The sequence below is a fragment of the Apium graveolens genome, chromosome 11, assembly GCF_009905375.1.
Source record: "Apium graveolens cultivar Ventura chromosome 11, ASM990537v1, whole genome shotgun sequence".
Classification (NCBI taxonomy): domain Eukaryota; kingdom Viridiplantae; phylum Streptophyta; class Magnoliopsida; order Apiales; family Apiaceae; genus Apium; species Apium graveolens.
The window spans coordinates 110,603,845-110,630,279 of NC_133657.1; the positions used below are offsets into that span (position 1 = coordinate 110,603,845).

Below are 26,435 nucleotides of genomic sequence, written 5' to 3' on the forward strand. Positions count from 1 at the left end.
TTATACCTTCCTTGGTGAGTGAGAGTAACTAAGGAGCTTGGAATCACCCTTGAAAGTCCTTACCAAAGCTTAATCTAACCAAAAACACAAGATCAAACAATTTAAATTTCTTGAAAATACTACTCACTCTCTTCTTAAATGATTTATTGAAAGAGATCATGAAGGAATTTGGAGCTTAAACTCCTAGGATAGCCATAACTAATCATAAAGAACCTTGGATAATTACCTTGCAATTTAACAATGGTTGGATCTTGGATTTTGAAATTTTTCTCTTTGAAAAAGAAGAAAAGCCGAGAGCTTTGTTGCTTGAAATGAAGTCAAGATGTGTTTTTGTGTTTGTAATTTGTTTTGCTTGGTTGCTAGGTTTTTGTTTTGTTTAATTACCCTTTTAACCAAGTAAAATTGTGTGGTTAATAATCAACCACACTTCCTTCCTTTTTGGTCATGCTTAGGTCATCAATCTTATGACATCTTCCCATGCTTGTCCTCTTCTTATTGGTTTGATGACATCATCCTCACTAACCTCTTTGATTAGCTTCTAATTACTTGGCTAATGACCGCTGATCTGTTATACGGTTTGCTTAACTTTCGTTCTCGTTTATCGTTTGAGGGATCATACCCGGGATCTCATTACTTGGGTTCCCTTAACCTTTCTCAATATATTATATTCCTTTTATGATCCTCTCTTATAATCCTTGAATTTAAATCCTTTTTATCCTGTTCCCTTATACTCAATTTTTTTGGTATCTGGTAGATTTTCGGACAAGTCAAAGTGCTCGAATTTGGATTTTGACGATCTTTACATACACTTATATCCCATATAAAGTACTAATAAGATCTCAGAATAACAATAGAAGAACCTCTACATAGTGTGGCATGGAAAGTTTTTTTATTCAGCATAATCAGCAAAACACTATTCATAAGGCTTATTAAAAGTACAAAAATTTTGGGGTTATTACAAAAGACCTCCATCTTTCCATTAACGTAAAACTTATTAAGGTAAATATACTGAACTACGAATTAAATATTATTTTTCGCATGGATCCTGCGGAGGGTTTCGGTTTTTTTTAAAATTTTAAATTTACGTTTTCGTTGCGTTTGTGCTAAAAAACCCTTCAAGTCTCAACATACCTTTTAAGGACGGCGCTAAGATTTTGCAAGCACTCGTCAAAAGAATCACCGAACATAGAGAAATCGTGCATGAACACCTCCACATTCTGACCAATCATATCAGAGAAAATGGCCATCATACATCTCTGAAATGTGGCAGGTGCACCACACAAACCAAAAGAAACTCTTCTGAAGGGAAAAGTACCAAATGGATAAGTGAAGGTAGTCTTTTCCTGATCTTCTGGAGCAATGCAATCTGATAATAGCCTGAATAGCCATCCAGAAGATAATAGTACTCATACCCAGCCAACCTGTCAAGCAACTGATCAATAAAAGGAAGAGGGGAGTGATCCTTCCTTATTGATTTGTTCAGCTTTCTGTAGTCCACGCAAACTCTCCACCCAATGACTGTTCTAGTAGGAATGAGCTCATTCTTTTCATTAGCTACCACGGTGATGCCTCCTTTCTTCGTCACACACTGAACTGGACTCACCCAAGTACTTTCATAAATGGGATAGATGATACCTGCATCTAGCCACTTGAGAATTTCCTTCTTCACAACTTCTTTCATGATCAGATTAAACCTTCTCAGTTGCTCAACAGTAGGCTTGCTACCTTCCTCTAGCAAAATTTTATGCACACAATAAGAAGGGCTAATTCCCTTGATATCTGCTATAGTCCATCCAATTACCGATTTGAACTCTCTAAGAATTCTCAAAAGTTTTTCCTCATCACTACCTAAAAGTTCAGATGCAATAATAACAGGCAAAGTAGATGCATCACCTAAAAAAGCATACCTTAAGTGTTCAAGCAATGGTTTAAGCTCAAGTGTAGGAGCTTCCTCAATAGATGGATTGAGGCGCTTTGGAGAATTTTTCATCTCCTCCAATCCAAGAGATTCAAAAGGCATATCCAGCCTTCGTTTCCAAGGAGAAGCATTTAAATATTGCAACTGCTCATCACCTTCGTCATCTTCACTATCTGAATTTCCCAATAAGGCTTTCTCTAAGCCATCAGACCTTAGCATTTGATCATGTAAGAACCCTGATTTTTGTAATATTTTAAAACTTCTGTGAATAGTAACTTGAGATGATTAAGTAATACGTATGGGGATCATTATAAAATGAATAGTGGAATTTTGAGAATCCGAGATCATATTCTTGTTTATCGAGGAAAATAAGTGAATATAAAAGCCGACGGAATTCGAAGATTCACGATTATACTACGTGTTTTTGTATCCGTAAAGAATGGCATAGAACTGGGAATACTACGTGAAATAAATAATATATCAAGGTGTTTCAATGATCAAGAGAAGGAATGGAATTGGTTATAGGATTATAAGCGATAAAAGAAATCGCTACGAAACAAGTCGTTATACGTGCAAACTATCGGAATGGAACGACGATTGCGTTTACGATAAATAAACGAATGAGAAATTAAATCCCATGCAAGTTGGCCATGCATAACCAAGTCCTAACTAGTAGTTAGGAGGGTAACTAGATGATTAGAAGTTAACTAGAATAGTTAGTGGAATAGTGTTGAATAGTGATCGGAGACAAACAAGTACACAAGCCATACTTCTCCCTTTTCTCACTTCACCACACAATCAAACCAACCCATAACTTTGCCAATTTATTGTCAAATCTGCTGCATACATCCCATATATTCATTATACACTCCCACACTTTAGCCACAAAAGAAAACAACCCCTTTTCCCTCACTTAAAGCTCTCCCATTTTTCATTCCAGCAGTTCGGGTTTTCTGAGCAAGGGAGAAAGAAAAATTCATAACTCAAAATATACTCATTCAAATATCATGAAATTTTTACCATAGCTTCTCTATATCATGGGTAAGCTTCGTGCCAAATTTCAGCCTCAAATTATTATTTTTAAATTTTATAAAAATATTTGAATGAGGTGCTGAAAGGTAACTCCGAAATTCTAACTTGTTTCTTGGTTTTATTTCTTAAGGATCCAGCCCTTCTAAGTGTTTTCTAAGAAAACCAAGCCTCAATAATCCTAGAACTAACCTTCCTAGTGTTCAATAAGGTATAACTTTCAACCCTTCAAGGTTTTATGGTTGGATTTAAGAGTTATGTTTGTTGTAGTGTTAAGATCCAAAGGATTGTGTTTGTTTGAGTTTGTATTGATTATGTTCTTGCTAAAGGCTTGAGATGTTGAGTTGTAATCCATGTATGTGGTACTAGATAGAGCATATAAGGTGTATGTGGGTGGATCTTGAGAAGTACTTGTGTTTATGATGGTTATAGGTACTGATTGTGTTAAGATGAAGTAGTAGAAATTGAGTTTGGGCATTCTTGCACTTGATCTGTTTTCTGCAGGACATTCGGCCATGAAAATGGTTAAAATTTGAAAACCACTGGCCATTACCAGATAGATCTTGTTTTTTAGTTTCTATACATGTATAGATCATCATGAGGATATTTACGGTTTAGGAGTTATGGTCGTTTTAGTGTAAAACATTTCTGCGATTAGCCAATTGCACTTAAGTCCTTTTGCATGGTGATTTTGAAGGACTTCAAATAATTTCAAGATTCTGGAAAACTTAATGAAAAATGGATATGACAGTACAGAAGACTGTCCAAAAAGAATTTTGAGTAAATATTAATTTTTCGATTCTATAAAAATGTTTTGGTAAAGCGAGCGCAAGCGAGAAACGCATAAAAACCTAGTTTTGACGTGCGTTTTCTCACGTTCGAGCTTAAAACTCGAAATGGACTTTCTAAAGTGAACGATCGATTTCAAAACTCGACCATGTTATAAATTGAGAATATAAGTGTTGAGAATGTGACGATCGGAGATTCGTTATACTTGAGTAGTTGCGAAAGTTGCTTAATAAAAGCGAGACGTTAATCGCGTACTAACTTAGACCGTTGGTTCTTGTTTATAGATCGCCAACCAAACACCAGAGACCATACCACTTCGATTACTTGAGGCAAGTTTTCGAAACCCTATCTCATACTATCCATGCTATATATATACTGTTGTGATATTGATGCCATGATTACAGTTCAAATATATATGCTTGTCTATGATATCAATGCATACGAATTATGCGATTGTTTACGAAAACAAATTTTATTTTACACGAGTATGAGAACTTGAAACGTATTTCAAATATAATATATGATAATGGGAGTCGGAGATATTTTAATAACGATTGAATTCCGGAGAGAGCCGGACGCGAAAGATTTCTATTTCGATAAACAAAGTACGTTCGCGTAATATATATATCAAGCGAACGATTGAGGTTTTGACTTAAACTTCGAGAAATATTGGTTTATTCATTTAAAGGACACCCTTACTCGATTGATTATTTTATAATGTGATACTTAAGGGATTATTAAATATCCATAAAGTATTTAAAAATATACTGAATACTTTATAAATCATTTCACGTTATTTAATAAAGATTTAACTATTCAAAGAGCAATTATAGGATACCAAATCCTGTTTTGATTATTTGATTAAGGTGTCTCCATTCGTTGGACTTTATTCAGAAATATTTTATATTTAAGGTTTTTTATTAATTCATTGAACCTTAATTAGAAATACTTTGTACTTAAGATTTTATCAATTCATTGAACCATATTCAGAGATATTTTATATATAAGGTTTTTATCAATTCATTAAACCTTATACAGAGATGTTTTATTTATAAGATTTTATCAATTCATTGAATCCCTCCTAAATTATTATGAGACCTTAGATATTTAATATCTTCGGACTTCTAAAAACTTATTTAAAAATAGACATAGTTCCCAAAGGTACTTTCTAAATTATTCAAAACTCTTGAAAGAGATTAATCATCTGAAACTTATCAAAACCTTAGGGAACTTAGTCTAGAAGCATGAAGGTTTTGCTTCCTCGCTCAATGAAAAAAAAGTGAACAATATATGTAAAACTCTACTACGGTTAAGGGTCGAAAATGATTTTAAATTCAAAACTCCGACAATGCCCAATGATCAATTGTAATAAAAGTGACGGATAAATTACCTTGTTTAAAGGTCAACTAAGAACGATCTATTCCTTCGATAAAGGATTTTATGTAAATAATATAATTATTTTGGGACTGGAATGTGGCCTACCCGGCATGGAGACGTATCGGGTAGTGACCAAGCGCGGAGTGGCGCAGTATACAGTTATATGGTCTCTGTGACCATTGACTTTCAGACTTGCACGGAAATGGCAACCATCGTGTAATGTCTTGATAAGCCCAAAGGCGGCTAGTTTTGTATTCCTTCTACTAGTAGAGAAAATTTCGTATTCGGCTGATCACCGATACGTGGTTTATTCCAGTATAGTCCCTTTCTTCCATTTTGGAAAAACTGTTGTGAAAAATACAACAGAGAGCCGATAAGGCTGAGTTTTAAACAAGGATATTGATGAATATATATCAAATCCATTTGAGAAATCTGCCGATAAGGCCGAGTTTAAATAAGGATGTTGATGATTATATATCAAATCCATTTGAGAAATCTGCCAATAAGGCTGAGTTTTAAATTGGGATGTTGATGAATATACATCACACCCATTTGAGAATCTTGGTTCGAGCAACATCTTGAGATTTTGAAATAAAATGAGTACGAGTATAAAATGATTTTGAGAAAGAGATGAATACAAGTATCCAGTGGATATACTATTGTAGTTGATTTTGAGAATATTATAAATTTGACAAGCATATAAACTTTCAGAACGCTTTGGAGATACAAAGTATAATTGTTGGTTTTATTTATCCTTACATACTTAATTATGGGGATATATACCTTGCTCAGCTATAATGCTCACCCTTGCTTTTATATATCATATCACAACAGACTACCAGCATGGATCAGACCAGGACTACTGTCCGTAGGCGGGTAAGGAACGCTTGTGAGTTCTGTAGGCTTTTTGTGCGCCAGCCCCGTCAGGTAGATAAGTGAAGATAATTTATTTGATACTGTATCCAAGCATATAACCTGTGTGTGTGAGTTTGAATAAAAGGTCGAGTAATATTGTGAAAAGAGAATTATTTAATTAATAAGTGATCGTAACGACCCGAATTCACGACCTTGGATTTGGGGGTGTTACAGATCAAGTTCTGAAGTCACCACAGAATCGACCAACTCCACTTTTAAGCACTCCTTATTATAAGTAGGGAATTTCATACCATTGAAAATATTGAATGTCACATCCTGATCCAGCACTCTCATAGTGAGCTCACCCTTTTGCACATAAATCAAGGTTCGGCACGTAGCCAAGAAATGTCTTCCCAAGATTATGGGAATCTTCTTATCCTCCTCGAAATAAAGAATTACAAAATCAGCAGGAAGGATGAGTTTTTCCACCTTGACCAAAACATCATCCACAATGCATCGTGGATATGTAATAGAACGATCAGCGAACTGCAAGGACATATAAGTAGGCTTTGGATCAGGCAAATCTAACTTTTTGAAGACAGACAAAGGCATCAGATTGATGCTAGCTCCCAAATCACATAAACACTTGTCGAAAGACAAGTTTCCGATAGTGCAAGGAATAGTGAAGCTTCCAGGATCTTTAAGCTTCAGAGGAAACTTCTGTTACAGCACAACGTTGCATTCCTCCGTGAGAACAACGGTCTCTAAGTCATTTAGCTTCATTTTCCGAGAGAGAATACCTTTCATAAACTTCGCATAGCTAGGCATTTGTTCAAGAGCTTCAACGAAAAGTCTGTTGATATGAAGTTACTTGAACACCTCTAGAAACTTTTCAAACTGCTTATCCAGATTTTTCTTCAACAGCCACTTAGGAAAAGGAGGTGGAGGATAGATCTGTTTCTCCCTTTATTACCCTCAAGAGGAGTGTGTTCCACAGTAGTCTTCCTTAGTTCCACTTCTTCTTCCTTCTGCACTTCTTCCTCAGCCACAACTTCATCTTCTGAAACTTAAGATTTTCAGGATTTGCAACCTTCCTAGACCTCAATGTGATTTTCTTGACTTGCTCTTTAGTTTCTCTCTTACCTGGCACTTCAGTGTCACTAGGGAGTGTACCAGGTTGTCGATTCAGCAAGGCATCAGTAATCTGCCCAATTTGATTCTCCAAGGTCTTGACAGACACGGCTTGGCTCTTGCACATGAGCCTCAATTCCTCTAGTTCATATTTTTCATTAGATTGAGGTAGCTGCTGAAGTTGGAGTTATTTTCTTGGTGCATACTGCAGTTGTTGAAAACCAAGAGGGTTATATTACTTTGCTGCATATGGCTGATAAGGCTATTGCACCGCATTCTAAGTGTTGCTCCCGCTGAAGTTAGGATGATTGTAGTTGTTGGGATGATAGGTGGCTGGAACTGGCTGCTGCGATCTCTGAAAGTTGCTCACAAACTGAGTTGATTCACTAGAATTAGCACACTGATTAGTCTCATACGCTCCAGCACAAAGCTCACAGACACTAGTGATCTGATTAACTCCATAATTAGCCAAAGAATGCACCTTCATCGTCAAAGCTTGAAGTTGAGCAGCTCTTCCAAAATTCCTGCTACTTTGCCTTGCGGCATTCTCTGAGTTGGATTTTGGTATTCATTCGCAGCCATCAGCTCAATCAATTCATAAGCTTCATTGTAGCTTTTAGCCCATAATGCTCCGCCTGATGCTGCATCAAACATGGGTCTAGAAGTTGCACCCAACCCATTACAAAAGCAGTTAATGATCATCCAGTCAGGCATCCCATGATGAGGGCACTTTCTAAGCATCTCCTTGTAACGATCCCACGCCTCACATAAAGATTCTCCAGATTGTTGAGCTAATTGAGTGAGTGCCTTTCTGATTGCAGCAGTCTTCGCCATAGAAAAGAATTTAGTTAGGAACTTTAGAGCAAGATCCTCTCATTTGGTGATAGACCCTGGTGGTACAGAATATAACCAGCACTTAGCTTTATCCCGCAGAGAGAATGGGAAAAGCCTCAACTTAAGCGCATCTTCAGAAACTCCATTGAACTTGAAAGTGTCGCAGGTCTCAATGAAATCTCTGATGTGCATGTTGGGGTCTTCTATAAGAGAACCCCCAAACTGAACTGAATTATGTAACATCTGAATCGTGCTCGACTTGATCTCAAAGGTGTTAGCCGCGATGGCAGGTCTCATAATGCTAGAATGAATATCATTGATCTTCGACTGAGAATAGTCCATCAAAGCCTTCAGATTTACTTCTGGTTCTCCCATTATGACAAGAGCTTCTTCTTCAACTTTTTCTACTTCCTCAAAAACTTGGTGCGCTACTACAACTTCTTCCTCGGCTTGATGCAAAGTTCTCTTACGACACCGAGAACGTGTATGCATATATGCTTGCTAGAGTACCTAAAACATGACAAGGGAATAAGTAAGTAACAATGTCCAAGTCAATGAACTTTAACGACCACTGATGATAAACACATAAACTAAAAATTAACACCGAGTCCCCGGTAGCGGCGCCAAAAACTTGTTAGGGCGAAAACACGCACTAATATTCACGCAAGTATACGTGATTACAAGTAATATAGAAACAATTCTAGTTCCTTCCCACGGAGACTGGTTTAGGTTAATCTCAATCAATGTACTTATGCAAAAATGGTATGGTTATTATTCAATGCTAAGACGGATAATAAATTGGTTTTTTTATACCTAAGATTGTTAACTAACATGCAATTAATTAAGAGATTAAAAAGGTTGATTTACTTATACAACACAATTTTGGGATTCTAACTTCATTACTACTTCATTCAATAGCCTTTTTGCTCTTAACCTTAGCATGCAATGGTGATGACACTAATCAGATAACACAAAACTAGTAAACGCCAACTTTCGTCGTACGAATACCATACTACCAGACATCCACAAAAGAGATAGAAGCTGAATAGACACCAATTATATTGAGACCCTATATGTCTATAGAATTTGACAACATAACGGTTTAATGCACAAGTTATCTATCTTGATTACATAGGGCAAGTAAGATGGTTAAAATTACCTACGAATCATGCATAACAATACATGAACCTATCCTAACATGGCAAGTTCTAAACCTCTAAATTCACTATCGCTTCATTAGAAATTAACACGTTATCTTATAAGTTCACGATGATCATAAGACGAATAAGCACAACCAATACTAGGATATCATACAATCACCACATGCTAAGGTATCAACATAATTAACTAAAGAAATCCATATATAAATCCGCTAGAACCACACGATAACGATCAGCCCATAATCAGACTCATCATCAATGTGGGTTCTGATGAAAGCATGGTATAATAAACTAGGTTTTTATAAAACGAATATTAAAACCAAGTACGTTAACAATAGTATAGGTTCAACAAATAAGAAAACTAGCATCCAAGATTACAACTTAAAATAAATCACAGGAATAAACTAGAACCTATTCGCCTTGGTTAAATTATGATATACGGTCTTCTTCTTAAGCTCCGGTACGTCTTGTTATGAAAAATGATCTTAAGTTGTCATTATATAGCAGTCCATGCAGATTAGAAGCCCGGAAATCAGAATTATAAGAGAATCGAAATTCTTTCATCCCGACCTGGCGCGGCCGTGCGCTTCACCAGCGCGGTCGCGCTGACCTTCTGTACTTATGGCGCGGCCGCGTGCTAATCCAGCGCGGGCTCACCGTTCTTCTGAAAAAACTTCTGATTCTGCTTTTATTTAATTGTTGGTTCTTGACAGTCTTTGCACAAACGATCTTCATGACATCTTTCTAACACCATTTTAGCATCAAAGCAATGCTAAATCACATGGATTCCTGATATATACCTGAAATGCAAAACACTACAAAAAACATCAAAAACACAAATAACTTGAGTATAAAATACCAATTCAAGTCCTTATGGAGCACTCTAAATGGACATAAATGCCACTTAATAGAAGTCCACAAGGGCATATGTAAAAATCACTCGGGAAGTAGTTCGATAGCTCTGAAAATCCTTCGTCAGGGTTAATATTGGCCGGTACTAAAAAAAGATGCCTTTGAGTTTTCTCGAGATTGCGTTCAGTGCCAATGTTATGCCAACAATTGAAGCAACACACCTTGATTTTATCTCTCACATTATGACAATAATCATTTGTTTGAGATCTCTGTGAGTTGGCCTCGTTGTTGTCTCTATACATTTATTTGACCCACTCCTTCCTTATGGGTAACAACTTGCTCCCATCCTCTCTCTTTCGAGCCATTTCTCCTTAGTGAGTAACAACTGATTTCCACCTGCATCTATTTATCCCTTGAGTCATTCCTCGTGATCCTTCAAAAATCCCACCATTTTTTTCAGTGTCATAGTATTCAAATTGCCAAATTGCTCTTTATTGGAGGAAATTTGCAAAAATTTTGATGGTACTGCACCTAACAATGTTTTGACCATGTACCTCTCTACTATCTGTTCTCCCTGTACTCGTATATTTATGCCTAACCCAGTCAATTTCATACTGAAATCATCAATTGTCTTTGTATCCTTCATGACCATGAACTCAAACTCGATCTTTAGAGTTTGTCCCTTCGCTATCTTGACACGCTCTGCTCCTTGGCACATTACCTTGATTGAGTCCCAAGCTTCTTTAGCAGTCTCCTTGTAAGCAAGATAAAGAAGCACATCTTTCGGTATGGCCTGGTAAATGCTTCCAGAGCAATTTTATCCATTTTTTCATCAACCAATATTGATATTGGGTCCTTTGGTGATATGGCCTCCCAAACTCCATGGGCCTGCATATACACATTCATCTTCATAACCTATGGCATATAGTTTGGTCGATACAGCATGTGATACCTTAAGCTGATCGCTCCTCCTTTATTTTTCCCGATTTCATCATTTGTACCTTTGGCGTGTATTTGGGCATTACTTGGACAACCAAAACTCTGATACTAGATTATTGGCACAAAGATATAGTTGTATATAAAGTTTTACTGTTTGTATAAATTAATGGGAAAAATGAGCGTTCAAATTCTCAATCTTTATCAATTATAGAGTACAATACTTATACTAACTAAAAAAAGGTAATGTCCTACAATATAATAGGATCTGTATAACTTAAGTACTATTTTAATTTAAACACTAATGTTATGTTAACGTTTATCCAGCACTACTTCTACAAACTTTCTAGACCACATTCACACACACATGACAAGTAGTGTGCGTTACAGCATCGACTAGGACAACTCAAAAAATAAAATAACTCCCAAGTTTAGATTAATAAGCCTAACACAGTCGACCGAAGAATATACAATACCCGAAATTGACGAAAATCTCCAATGTTTGCCCTCCGATTATTTACAGCTGAAAATATATCATAGATTATTGGTCAGTTGATGATGAAGAGAGATTGAGATTAATAGCCTTGTTTGAATTAGGAAGTGCATGGGCATAATATAATTTTTGCCGCTCATCTGCTTGTGAATCGATGATGAGAGGCAATGAAGCCATGACTTTGTTTTGGTCAAAAAATATGATTGCAAGCCATAAGAAATTCAACTAGTGAAATGAGAATACAAAATTGTGTATATTCAAAGGGGGTGAAGGGAGAAGTGGGAATATAACACTTTAGAAGTATAAATCTTTGGTGGGGTTGTGGTTATGTAAAACTTATATATGTAATTTAATCATCTTAAAAGAATATGTAAATAATATGAAAATAATTATTTAGCTTTTAGTAATAAATGAAAAGCATAAAAGTGTTGTACAAACTTGCATGCAAGAACATATATAGTTGGTTAGTGATAAGATAATGCAATTAGCTAAACATAGCAAAATTCACTAATAGCAAAAGGGATTAAAATATGTTTTTACGAGATTTTGGTCAAAGATGACCCCAATTTTAACAAGATTTTAGAGGAGATGATGCAGTATTTCATAAAGTAATTATTGCCTTAAAAAAATTTGTTGATTTCTTTATATTTTAATAAGAAAGAGATACCAAGAACTTGCCATCTTAACAAATGTGTATAAAAAGCAAATGTGTGTACAAAATATATTAACTTATGTAATTGGAGGTTATAAAATCAACTACTGTCATAAATTTTTGTAGTTATTTTAGTTTTTACACCTATTTTTAGATATAAAAAATGTTTTCAGAAAAATTATTTACATACTTTTTTTATGAATAAAAAGTTAATCGAAGTTTGTAACAAACTTTTGTATAAATATACATTTTAAAATATTAAAATACCATTAAAATATTAAAATAGTAACAAACATTGAACTGAGGAAATATTTCTTATTTTCACAAGAAAAATATTGAAACTCTTTTGGGAATTAAATAATAATAGTATTTAAAACATATTATTTATGAACATACAGGGACCATCTTTGTTTTTCATAAAATACTGGTAAGAGATTACAAAGGATATATATATATATGCCAATCACTCTCCCATATCTTGAAATCCGTAATTTTATGATAGAATCTCATCATAAATATAAAATTTAATTTAAAAATATAAAATTCAATGATAATGTTAAATAATAATTGTATTTGACTATTAATAAAAGTTTAAAACTTATAATATTTAGAAAAATATTGAATTTTATTTGATTATGTTATAGAATAATTTTGGATAAGTATTAGTCTATTAGAGAATTGAACTATTTTATTATTTTTCAATAATATTTTAAATTAAAATAAATTGTACAACTTCATTTTTTGATCCGTTAATTAAATTTTTTAATTATATATGATTTAAAATGAAATAAACATGTGTATCACAAAAATATTAATTATTTTATGGTGGCGTGTAACTGTAATATACATTTATATAAAATTACATAAGTATCAGATATAATTTGGAGTTACGAAATTGACCTGCATAAAATTATATTTTTGTCTAAAGCTATATACATATTAAGTAGTGTTATTTTTATTATTTGATTGGTAGTTAAATAAATTTACAATGTTATGACATTGTAAATATTATGTTACTTTCAAAGGGAAAACTAAGTCTCTCCAAATGTAATGGGACTTGAATTTTGTTAAGCCTTTTATAATTATTTTTAATACATGAATTGTGAACTGTTTATTATAATAAATATTTATAATGAATAAGTTGTATGCCTATAATAAATATATATGTTACATGTATACATTTTTATATCTTTTTTTTGAAAATAGTGAAAAAAAAAAATTATTTTAATTAAAAAATTAAAATTCTAATTTATTACTTAACATAATATTCTCAGTCACAAATCATATACACACTGCATGAAAATTAAAAATCTTTTTTTCAATCTCTCTTACATAACTTGGTTAAATATAAAGTCTTTCAACATTTATACTAGTAGTACCTAGTTTTGCTAACCTAGCAGTATTTTTCTCTCTAACCTAAATTATGCCGCTAATTAAATATAGTAATTTGACTCTATTTTAATTTTTCTATATTGGTTGACCTAATATATGTTGCATTAAAATATATTCATTCGCTCTATTTTATTTTTCTATATTGGTTGACCTAATATATGTTGCATTAATTTAAATTATAATACTACTGTAACACAACTAATTCTGCTCTCTTTTTTTTCAAAATTTACTGCACAACCCCTAAGATGTAGGTAGTATTTAATAATATATTCAGTCTTATTTAACATGCTAAATTAATGTCACTCATAGTAATCAATAATATATTCAGTTTTGTTTGACATGTTATTGTCAGATTTATGTATTTGTACCACCATATTGCCGATGTTTCTTGTCATTGCCTATATAATTCTATTCACAAAGTCATATAACAAATGTTTAATGTCAGTTACTTATATTCACATCAATAATATTTTAATAACATTTATTTAAGAGTAATTGTACATCTACAATTATTATTTAGTTAACCATATATATATAATTAACTAAAACTAAGTAAGGCACCTAGGAAGGATAAAAAAATATCAAAAAAAGAAAATTTGGTGTAATAAGCACCAAAAATTTGTACTATCATTTTAAATAACTAAAACATTTGTTATGCATAATATTATAGTAGTGATGATGCTAGCTGGCACAGTAAGTTTTTAACCATCATTTAGGTAATTTGAATATTAAAAGAAAATGTTTAATTGAAAGTTAAAAATTAAAAAATATTTGGTATCATTTCAAGATTATATATTAAATTATAATTTATATTACAAAATCAATTTTGAATATAAAATATATATTTATCGTATCACTAACACTTCATACATGTGCATATATTAACATATGAAATGTGAAGTAAAAGTAAAGAATAATGAACAATTTAAACTTTTCTTCTAATCTTTTCAAAAGTCTATAAAAAATTAAAAAACCAAATACAAAAGAAAAGGAACTAAGCTTTTATATTTCCTTTTCAAAGAATCATTTTTTCCAAAAAATTTGTTAAAACATATTACAACTTGCAAGTGACTTAAGTTGGGCTCTCAATGCGTCCATTTTCAAGTAAATCGAGGGGTTTCCACTGGTTTTTTCCGGTGGAAAGCCCCGATCCCTTCATTTTCTTTTATTCTGGTTGATTTGTTTTCAATAAAACACAATTCTTTTGGGTATTTGTATGTCTCTCCTCTTGGAGTGTGTGTTTGTCTCTCCTTTTGGAGTATTTGTTATGTTTTTGTTTAGTCATGCTTGGGTTAATCTGGTATTGGATCTGTTGAGGACGAAGTTGGTGATATTTTTGGTGATCTGCAAAACCTGTATCGAATATGGGACGGTGATGATTATTGCAAGAGCTCACCTTTCACAACCAAATATTGTTCATATTTTATGGGTTTACACTTTCGGCATGTCTATAGCTGGTATCCGGCATGTAGATAGCTCGGGTGTCTTCGATATGTCTATAGCTGGTATCCGGCATGTAGATAGCTGGTGTGCCGCTTCTCCAATCTCATTTTATGCGATTGTTGTTTCTGAACATTGGGTTAACCCTAGTTTTTACGTGATATGGTCAATTGCGATGTTGCTATCTTCAGAGATGCTGGTGTAATTTGGATCGCTTGAGATGTTTTTGATTTCGTTTTTAGCTTCAAGAATTTTTAAATTATATGTGTTAAACAATCAGGAAACAAATCATCTAATTGATTTTAGTATGTTATTTGTTTCATCACCTGGTTGTATCGATAGTTGAGGGTTTGTCCCAGCTGTATTATATTCAATTTAATGAAAATTTTCTGCATTTGTCAAAAAAAAAAATTGGGCTCTGAATAAGGTGAGCAACAGGAATCAGAAACGAAATAGAAGTATTTCAAAAAGTGAACCAAATCCTTTATATATATATATATGTAAGAACTAAATTGAAATCCAACCATAAATTTTGGTTCGGTTCGGAATCGAAAAAACTGAATTTATACTTTATTTCATATTTATTTATTTTGCATATTATTTTGTATTCTAACTTTATAAATTTTATTTATTTTTGATTATTTATTAGGGATAAATTAGTAAAAGAAAATTTTTAATTATTGATGAATCATTTTAAATTTGATTACTTTCTAATATTTAAGAAGAAAAATATTTATAAAAAAATTCAAAACTCCATATATATTTAAAGAAACGAGTAATACAATAAAAATCATAATTTTTCTTAGAATTTATCATAATATTATAAATTAGAAAACATAATGCGTAATATATATACATATATTTATATATATATATATTTGTATTAATTCATTTATACACGGTTCAGTTCGGTTTTTACGGTTTTAGTACGTTAAAATATCTAGAAAAATGAAATTCAGACCGGACCCGAATTAGTGAAAAACCGAATCGGAACCGCAATTTTTGATTGGTTCTGTTCGATTCTCGGTTTTGAACCGAAAAATGCTCACTCCTAACTACCAATGAAATTTACTCATTTATTTTATTTTAAAAATATGAAAAACAAATTTCTTATTATTAGATGGTCCTTCTAAAATATAAGAAGTGTCTTTTTCGGAATTTAATTTTTTTTTTGACTATTTGAATTTTAAGTCATTTGGTCTCAGACTGAAATAAATAAAAAATAAAAATTTAATTAAAATCACTAAATCATATATCTTGAAGTCAAAAAATTAAAAGATCAAACATAATTCTTAGTCTATGTTTTTCATTGTTTTTTCTTGAATCCCTTGCCTCGGGTATATGCTACTCCCTTATATTTTAACACATGAACGGTAAAACTTGCAAACGAAAAACTTATTATTGAATAATGATAAAGGGGAAAAGGTCAAAATTTGACAACAAAAAATAAAATAAAATAAAATCAAGGAGACTCTACTCCTGTCCAAAATCTGCTCCTTGGAATTTCATCTGAGGCCAAGAAACCTCAACAATACTTTGTTTGACAGTTGCACACACAGGGCAGATGTGCACTAAATGCTTACAAGCCAAGCAGCAGCACAAATGGCTACATGGCAGAATAAGCACACACGAGGGCTTCTTGTGACACATCTGGCAATTCATATCCATGGTAACGTCACCTGCAGAAGAAGAACCTGCATCACCTACATTAGCTATCATACTCCTAAGAATCATTGCTTCTTTGTCCACTACTCCTTCCTGCAGGCTTGCATTCAGCTGAGCTTGAGTCTCCGCCACATGTCTCTGGAGCATGGAATTTGCACGCTGTGCTGTAGCCAAAGCCTGCTCCTTCTCCTGGATTAAACCCTGAAGTCTGGACACATAATTCAGGATGAGGTTGTCCTGGCTTGTTTGCTCAGTTATTACTGCATTCACTGTTTCCAGGTGCTGCATAAATAATTTATACATGTATCATCAAACATAAAAATAAAATAAAAGTCAAAGATAAGAATACAACTAGGTGCGGTAAATGGATTCAATCGCATCTTTATTTTTTCAGCTTTGAATTTTTCATAATTGTGTAAAAATGTAAATGTTGTGCATGCAAATACAATCTCTCAATTTAAAAACTTATTCCTTTTAACAACTTCTTCATAAAACTTAAAGAAATAACAGATGCATAATAATGTCAACCTGCTGCAGGAGAAAATCCTGCACATTTGTCCTCTGATTGTTAATGTTAAAGGACAACTGATTGAACTCCATTGAGAGCTGGTCAGTTATAGAGGGATTTGGTTGTTGATTGAAAGCCATTGTAATTAAGGTTGAGAGGGAGAAATAAACAAGACTTGAGAGAGTGATCAGGAAGGGCACAAAATCTTAGAGGAGACTGGAGTCCATTATATAGGGTTTCAGGGGAAGAGAAGGTGTGGTGGTGTGAAATGTATCTGGACACAAACTGACAGCAATCAATAATTTGGATTTTGTTTTGTCAAAAAAATAATAAAATTTGGATTTTGGTATTAACTGTTACCTAAACACAGTAAACACTAAGGAAGAGTTAAAGTAGTGAAAAATATGTTTTTATTGTATTTAGTCAACAAGATTTCTTTAGAGATAATGCAAAACATCATTTGATGGATTATAAATACAAATTAACATTGTATGGATATAGAAAATCATATATTCTATGCAAAAGGCATTTATTTGTTAATAAGAAAACCATGAAAAAGGATACTGTGAAGCAAAAAACTATGAAATATTCATTAATAAAAACAAAAAAAAATTCAATAACATTAATATGGGTAGTAACTAATATCTAACATAATTTAATATTTTTATTTGATACGATCCTTACAAGCTGTTTTTTTAATTATCTTGGATATACCATACTTATATATTTTGTATATATCAAATCTTTTAAAATTTCTCGTTTTAAACATATTATTAGTTTAATTAAAAAAATCAATAAAAAATAATAATTTCAACAACATTAAAAAAGTGATTTTAAAATTTCCCAATCCCTACAAAAAGGTTAAAATTCAAAAAAAATTAAAAAAATTGGCCCAATTAATAAGAGGGACAACCACCTTACCAGGTCCTATTGAGAACATGATAATCTCCCTGACTTATAGTGGTGGGAGCTTTTTTATAAAACTAGTTTATTAAGCCCCACGCTATAGTGTTGAAATAATATTTAGTTTTCTTTATATTTTTTATATTTTGATTAAATTTAAATTATTAATAATAAATAAATATAGTAAATCAAAATTTTAGAAATGAATTCTCTCGTGAAACATATTTGTTCCGATGAGTAATTTTTTCATTATTCACAAATCTAATATTATTAAATTATATTATTTATTAGTCAATAATGAATGTAATATTTTTTCTATTTAATAATATAAAAATTTGAGAAAACTAAAAAAAACTATTAAAACGATATCTCATCATCTCCTTCTTTGTAATATTTCATCGGCTACAAATTAAAAGAAAAATTTTAGGAGCATATAATATAATAAGTTATTTTAGGAGAAAGAAAAGAAATGATATTAAATACAGAAATTTAGAAAAATATCAAGTACTAAGTTGATTTAAAGAGAAAAGAGAACTTAAAAGAACATTACGATGGTGAGTTGATTTCAAATTTTAATGGAAGATGTTGTAGAAACCTTAGGAGAATATTATGAAAGATGGTAAATATTTATAGATACTTTTATTTTTAATATTTTATAATCTAATTATTGAAAGAAATTTTTTAGGAAAATACATAGTTAGTTGATTTTAGGAGGAGAACAAAAAATGATATTAAAAAAGAAATTCAAAAAATAATCAAGATGGTACGTTTCTCTGTAGAATTTTTATGAGAATATTATGATGGTAAATTGATTTCAAAAATTCTAAATAAAGATTTTGTAGAAACTTTAGGAAAATATTACGAATTATGATAGTATATTTAAAAGAATATAAGGTAATTGTAGTTTATTTTATTACTAACTAAAAAATTTTAAAAAATTAGAAAAATAGAATTAGACGATTTGAGAGGCGCCACCTAAACGACCTCGTTTTCTGCTTTATATAAGTATGTTGATAGTTTAACGACAGGCGTATAGCAAAACCCCGCACTTATTACTCTTTTTTCCAAATTGAAAGCAAATTTTATTAATAACTGGAAATAGACTCAATCGGGATAAACCCCCAAGTGATCAAACAACCAGGTTGAAAAATAAGTAGAGCTAAATCATTAGCCATTTTATTTCCAGATTGCTTCACAAACTGAATATAAATATTCTAAAAATTAAAAATGAAGGTAATGGTTTTCGGCGCAATCCAGCATGCATCTCCCCCGAAAAAAGTAGCTTCACAATGACCCTTACATTAATTTCATTGATAGTGCAATGTTCAGAGGACTCAGTTTCAGAGGTTAGAGATCTCATGCTATGAACAAATATTTTTTGCGAGAGTTGGGCACATGTGATTTTTACCACCGTTCAAAGAGCACCCCGGTTATCTACCTGCCAGACACCAGCTATATACCTGCCGAAAGTGTTGTTGATGCGAGATATTCAGATCTCCCGATACACCATCAAATTCATTTTCAACAAACCACCACATAGCATAAAGCGAGACACATCGCATAAAACGAGACAATCAAACACACCAATAATAACTTAAACAAAATAATATGAAAAAACCCAAAATTCAAAAATCTCGGAATAACACCAAATTGTAATATGTTGTTAGACCAAAGATTTTGAATCCAAAAACTGAATTTTATTATAATATCCAAACTCTTATCTTAGTAGATCTGAAAAATAAAGTAAACAATTGTAATGCATTTTTTTGAGTTTTTTGGAATAAATCTCGATTTTATTGAAGAAAAAGTAAACAAAAGAAGGAGACGGAGATGACTATGGAAATAAAGATGGGTAGAAGGGGTGAAGAAGAAGGTAGGGCGGCTAGGATTAGAAGAATGTAGGGCAGCCGACTCTCATGCGAGAGAGAAAAGATAGAGATCCCGCACTTATTTAAATATATATCATACAGTTTTGTAAATGACATTTTCTACCCTCAAGTTTATGGTCATTTTCTACCATTTTATGTCAAGGCCTAGAAAAATGGTTGAATATGGTAAGAATTTTTTATATTGGGCGAAAAATTTAATTTTCTGGTTCTAGTGTCACTTTTAATCTTTTTGAAATCACATTCTGTTTTACGCCAACAAGTGATAGGTTATGGGTTGGATGGAATTACTTTTAAAATTTATAGATTTGGTTGGGAAAAAAATAATGTTAAATTGATATATTAAAAAAATTTTAAAATGAAATTAAAAAAAATGTAATAATATTCTTGCATGATTATTTTGTATTGTTATAAATTTCTATATTATTGGATTATTTGAATGGTGTACCAATTATTAAAAAAAATTCCTTAAGTTTAATTGTTATACCCACTTTTAGGTATGGACCCTGAACATGTCCTTATGAGCATAAAAAGAAGAGGGGACCGAATATATGGAAAGTGTGAGCTCGACTTATGGGCTCACACTATTGCTCATCTATTAAAAGAGTGGGTTGTGAGCCCATAACATAATGATCTTTGGTGGCCCACTACCTTATGGTCTTTTAAGCGATAAGAAGACCCAACGAGCTGGGCTCGTGGGCTCGCTATACACAAAACATGGTAAATGGGTCCAAATGAAGAAGACTAAGAATATAATACGGGTCGGACCCGCCGGCTCGAATTGCCCTATTCTTGGGTTAGTAGGTTGTAGGCCTACAACAAGACAGACCTTCTACAAGGCACACCAGCTCGCATCGCTCGTGAGCTGGGCCACAAGTTTAAAAAGGGAAGGATACTTCATGCGAGCTGGGCTCGTGAGCTTACATCGCATGGGAAAGCCATAAAAACTAGTTAATTGACAAATAGAGATGAGATCAGACGGGCTCACCTCTCAACTTTCTAAATGATTATTCTTAATGTGAGCCGAGGTGGCCAGGACGGCTCGCATCATGTAGATTTTAGCTTCATTATAAAAAATGACTCATAAATGACTCGGTTATTCGTAAATTTCAAGACCAACACAGGATATTCCTAAAATCACAGGAAGAAATATAGAGTTGTCGCGAGATTGTAGGAAACGTGTAGGGTCGGTCGTGATTTACATGACTACTTGGTTGAAGGCCTGACTAAGAAATGGGCTCGGGCTGCATGGTTAGAAAAACCCTAATCCTAGCCTAGGTAAATTGTTCCCCAAGAACTACATGAGGCTTGATCCTTATAAAAAGGGTACATTGGCACTTGTATGAGACATGAGCTGACACTTGACAAAGAATAAAAAACCATATTCTTTTGTTTGGAGTCGTCATACAAGCTCATCCACCACCATATAGGGCTGAGCATAAAACTAAAAAAATCTGAATCCTAAATCGAAACCGTAAAAACCGTTAAAGTCCAAACTGCAAAAATCTGATCTGAAACCGAAACAAAAAAATTATAAACTGAAATCGACTTTTCGGGTTCGTTTATAGGTGAAAACCGAACCGAAAAAACCCGATCCAAATCGATAATTATAAATAAATAAATAAATAAATAAATAAATAAAATATATTTAACTTATGAAGAAAAGGAATATCAGATTAACCTGATAGAATGACTACTTTATGTCAGGTTAAACGCATCGTTTGTATCCTTCTATGCTAAAACAAATTTTCATACGCCAGGCTCCATCTTCACTTCTCTCATGGATATCAATATCATGTCTTCCTTTTGCATATTTACAATTCTTTTATCTCCATTATAAGAACACATAATCATGTGCATTTAAAATCTATATGATATCCATCAAGGAGATTCCGTCTTATAATGAATAGTACAATTTTTTTACATAAATGACGTGTATATGCATTAAGTCATATATACTTGTACCAGGAGAGACTAGAGTCTACAAAAATGATATATATGCATCCAACTATTATAAAGCTTCAAAATGAGAAAGAAGGGAATGTATATACACCTTGTATGTGGAAATAATGAAATATGCTGATTTTAATGAATGATAGAATTAAATTAGTGTGTGGGGTCCTCTAGCACTAAGATGATTTGTCGATTGCTCCAGTAAAATATGCATTCACATGTCGTTTAACCGCATATTACAAAAATACTATGTCAGATTAATCTGATTTCCCTTTTTATCTTAATTTATATACATATAAATTAAAAAAATACATATAATTTAAGTATACAGAGTGGAGGCCAAATTCTAATACTGCAGTACTGCTAAGATGAAAACCATGCTTATAGTTTGGCTGAGGCTAGTAGCTATTAAATTGTGGCTAACTATAGTGGAGTCCTTTTTCTTTTTGAGTGTATAACTCCCTGGTTATATGGGATAAGTGATATCTTTGATCCTTAACTTTAATTTTAGTTTACACTAAACTTATTCAATTTACTTTAAGTTACAGTACTGAACATTACAATTACTGTGAGATTGCAAAGTGGAAGCTATTGTCTGAAATTTACTTCTAGTTTGCTTCATAAAAATGAAATTTTGTATTAAAAATGCATAATTTTCTAATGTGAGATTTTTTATTTTTTATTTGTAATGTTGACACTTAGAACTAGTAGAAAGTTCTGTTTTAATTTGGATATTGCAAGATTATTTGGTGAAATGGGTACCGATTTACTAGTGGTTGTACTCCCAAACATATGATTGCAAGTATGAGAACTCCTGGTTCTTTATTTTCAGTCATCTGAAATTTTTAAACTTGAGAACCATTTGCATGATTACATAATGAATGGACAAAATGAACAGTTTTGCCAACTTAAATTAACACTATGTTGTTTTTAATGTTGCAGCCAATTTTCAGGAAATTAGTAGTGGACTTATGGCAGCTAATAAGTTTCTGGTCAGTAGTCATGCATTGCTTGTTACTGCTCACCTCTTGTCAAAATTTATGTTAAATTTTTATTTTTCACGAATTAACCTAGATTTTTGTAATAAATTATGAAAACTTTGTATCCTTGTTTCAGAACAAATTTATTTTGAGTTTGTAATTTGTAGGCTTAAGAATTTTACTAATCGTGTTTATTTTGTTAATTTTATTGGACGCGATTTATAACGAAAATTGATCCGATAAAAACCAAACTGGGGCTTTTAAAATAAAAGTGTACCGCTGGCTTCAGTTGCGTTTACGGTTTTTAATTTTCAAAATTGAGGGTCTGCAGACTCGGTTTCGGTCTTATGCAAAACCTGCCCCGATCTGCCCCGCGATCTCCACTACCACCATACACAACCTCCTCCGTCCTAAAGCACAAACCTTGACCTTTATTACGGCCATCAACCTCCAAAATACTGTTAAACAAAATTCTCCCATTAATATTTGGCGTTAGAAGGAGAGGAGATTTCATCATAGGGATAAAAGATGACTAAAGAAGGCAAGTCAGTTGTAGTACCAAAATGCGGCATCAAGAAGGGGACCTCGAACGGGACTGAAAACACACCCCTAGAGGATCAGACGCCACCACTGCCCCTGCCCATTAACGGCCAGACAGTCTTAGCCTATCTCGACGGGTTCAGAAACCGGATGAATGAAATCAACACTAGGATATCCAGAGTAGAGAAAGGCACTACCGGGAACACTAAGCGCAAGGCACGCTGCCTTAAGCTCTCTCAGCATAACTTGAAGGGAAAGGGCCCTTAAAAATGGCTCATTCATGAGTTTAATGATGTGTCATGCGAGACCAAATGAAGGAAGGAGTCATCAATGGAGTGGGATGAGATACCTCTGATCCAGGTCAAGCAGGGCAGCCAGATATCTAAAGGATCAGGGCAAAATCCAAATTCGTCTGAGGAAAGGTCAACCAGTGTGCTTGAACGCGAGGGAAAAATATTGAGTGAGCACGATCTCAGACTCAAATTGGACAATATCAGGGAGAAAATGAAGGATAAAACGCCCGAGGCTCGAGAAACCCAGCGAAAGAAATGCACGGAGACTCCCCCTCACAAGCGCCTATGGGACACCTCTCTTAGAAGGACTGAAAAACAAAGACATAGGGCTGACCAGGAAGGGGAGTCTATGGTGCGACCCGGAGGCACGGGACGTCATGAGCGGCCAAAAGCCTCCGATTTTATTAAGTAATGCCAATAACGAAGGGCAATGAGAGATTGTTAGGGCTGGAGATTTGAGGTGTATATTAGATTGTTAGGTGGTTTTTAAAATTGGGTTCGGCCAATATAAGAACATGGAAAGAGTTGGAGGACACGTTCATCCAACAATTTCAGTCCACCCTCCAATATCCCTGCCAGTTGCCACATTGGAAAATATTAAGAAAAGAGAGGGAGAGCCTCTAACGGAATATTTCCGGCAATTTAATGTCAAGGTCCCCAAGGTTAGGGATGCAAGAAAGGAGAACATCAAGAATATCTTGATTGCTCGATTAAAAGAAGGGTCAAAATTATGGAAGAGCCTTCTGGCCCGCGAGCCTAGAACCCTAGCTGAGTTTTATGAGCCGGCTGAGCCTTTCAAAAGGGTACAAAAATCAATGAGGGATTTAAAGATCAATGAGAATTACCAAAATAGGAAGGATATATCCTCTAGCCTCGAGGAGAGAAGGATGTAGCTCCAGCCCGAAAAAGGCTGGTAGATGCAAGGAGACAAGCAAGGAGACATGAAGGCTTACATAAGTAAATGGCCAACACACACACCTCTAGCGGCCTCCATTGACCATATATATGCAATATATGAGAGAAATGGTGTACTCCGAAAGGCAGCCCCCCTCATAGACTACAACAAAAGGGACACTTCAAAATATTGTGCATATCATGAGGCCACGGGGCATGATACGGGGAATTATATAGAATTGAAGGATGAGATCAAAACACTGATCTGTCAGGTAAAGTTAAGGAAGTGGGTTATCAAGGAAGTTCGAAAGCACAAGTAAGAATATCATGCTATCCCGCCACCACCGCCGGAAGAGAAAGAGAGGGTACCTTGAGACAACAACATCCACATAATTCTAGGATGGACTCACACTGGGAAGGCAGAAGAAAGGAAAGACATGTACGCCCGAGAGGCGAAGGATAGACCTTTCACTAATCAATCACCTCAGCCATAAACCCCTGAAGTTCCTTGATAGGGAGATCAATAATATTGTGTTCAGAGAGGTAGAAGCTAAGCGGGTCCATTACCCTCATATTGATGCTCTGGTGGTAAAACTGAAAATTTGGACATTAAAAGTATATCAAGTATTAGTGGATACCAGGAGCCAAGAAATGTGTTTACATATGATGCTTATAAGAAGCTTGGCTTCCTACCAAAGAAATACCTTTCTCGGGCAGATACCTCTATGGGTTCATAGGAGATTCGATAGTAGTGAAGGGGACAATCCAACTCCCGGTCATCTTGGGAAAAGAAACTCACGTGTGCACCCAAATTGTTACGTTTACTGTGGTAGACCAGCTGTGTGCCTATATTGTTATAGTCGGAAGGATACTTATGAAGGCTATTAGGATGGTGACCTCGATCCATCATATGACATTAAAATTCCCAAAACCCAGGGCGTAGGTTTCTTGAAGGGTTGCTAATATGACTCGAGGGTTTGTTATAACCAGACACTCAAAGCATCAAAAAGGGGTAATGCAACTAGGGAGTCTGTTAAATTGGAAGAAATGATGTCCTCTTGGAGGAGGTTGATGAAAGGAAAAGAAAGTGCCCCGAAGGGTATAAAATTTACAACATGATCTCAATTGAAGAATTTCCGGAGGGATACTTCGAGAGCCTGGAGATTCAAATGGAGCCACGACTTGGGGCATTACTTATGGAGGCCTGTTAGCCCATGATTATGGTATAGGAAGGGATATAAAGAAAATGATGAAGAAGAGAGCTAGGAGTAGATAGCCTCAAGGCTAAAAAAGGGAAATAGGTGTGGAAGGACACAACAACCACCACAGATATGCCTGATGGGGTTACTCGTCAGGTAACTATTACTTTTGGATGTTAATTAACCATGGTTCGAGCCCGTCAGCCTGAAATAACGAGCACTAATGGGCTAACAATCACAGAAGTAGGAGATATAAGTAAAACTCGGGCAGACTTGGACCTAAGGATGCCCCTGATGATCGAACGAGCAGGGTCCTCATAAGATACTATCCCCATCCAAGTGGATCCAAATAATTATTCCAAGGTGCTCAAGATTGGCTCTAATGTGAACCCAAAACTGGAAAAGACTTGACTCAATTTTTGAGGAAGAATCTGGATGTCTTTGCATGGTCGGTTACTGATATGGCGGGAATTGACCCGGATGTTATGTGCCACCGGTTCAACCTCTATCCAAAAAAGAAGGGGGTCAGACAGAAGAGCCGTCCGATCAGCGGAGAAAGGGTAGAAGCCGTCAAGGAAGAAGTGGATAGGCTGATGGAAGCAGGGCTCATGAGAGAAAATTTCTACCTAATATGGCTTTCCAATATTTTGCTAGTCAAGAAGCCGAATAGTAACTGGAGAACATGTGTGGACTTCAAAGATCTCAATAAGGCGTTCCCGAAGGATAGTTTCCCTCTACCCTGAATTGATCAGCTAG

At 34.1% G+C, this 26,435-nt stretch overlaps 1 protein-coding gene and 1 non-coding gene across 2 annotated transcripts; one reads left to right on the forward strand and one right to left on the reverse strand.

Moving 5' to 3' along the window:
- The first annotated feature begins 7,811 nt into the window (after positions 1–7,811).
- On the forward strand, positions 7,812–7,918 carry LOC141699285 (small nucleolar RNA R71). Its single transcript, XR_012565759.1, has one exon. It is a non-coding gene; the product is annotated as a small nucleolar RNA R71 (small nucleolar RNA).
- An 8,413-nt stretch (positions 7,919–16,331) lies between these two features.
- LOC141695767 (BOI-related E3 ubiquitin-protein ligase 1-like) lies at positions 16,332–17,171 on the reverse strand. Its single transcript, XM_074499986.1, has 2 exons — positions 17,052–17,171; positions 16,332–16,805 (listed from the first exon to the last, which is right to left on the reverse strand). The coding sequence occupies exons 1-2, from the start codon at positions 17,169–17,171 to the stop codon at positions 16,332–16,334; spliced, it is 594 nt and encodes a 197-aa protein (XP_074356087.1).
- Between the last annotated feature and the right edge of the window lie 9,264 nt (positions 17,172–26,435).

Bases quoted from the DNA above. Each gene is read 5' to 3' on its own strand.
- LOC141695767 (XM_074499986.1), bottom strand. From the start codon at position 17,171: ATGGCTTTCAATCAACAACCAAATCCCTCTATAACTGACCAGCTCTCA. The intron at 16,806-17,051 runs GTTGACATTATT...TTATTTATGCAG, and splicing joins AGGATTTTCTCCTGCAGCAG to CACCTGGAAACAGTGAATGC.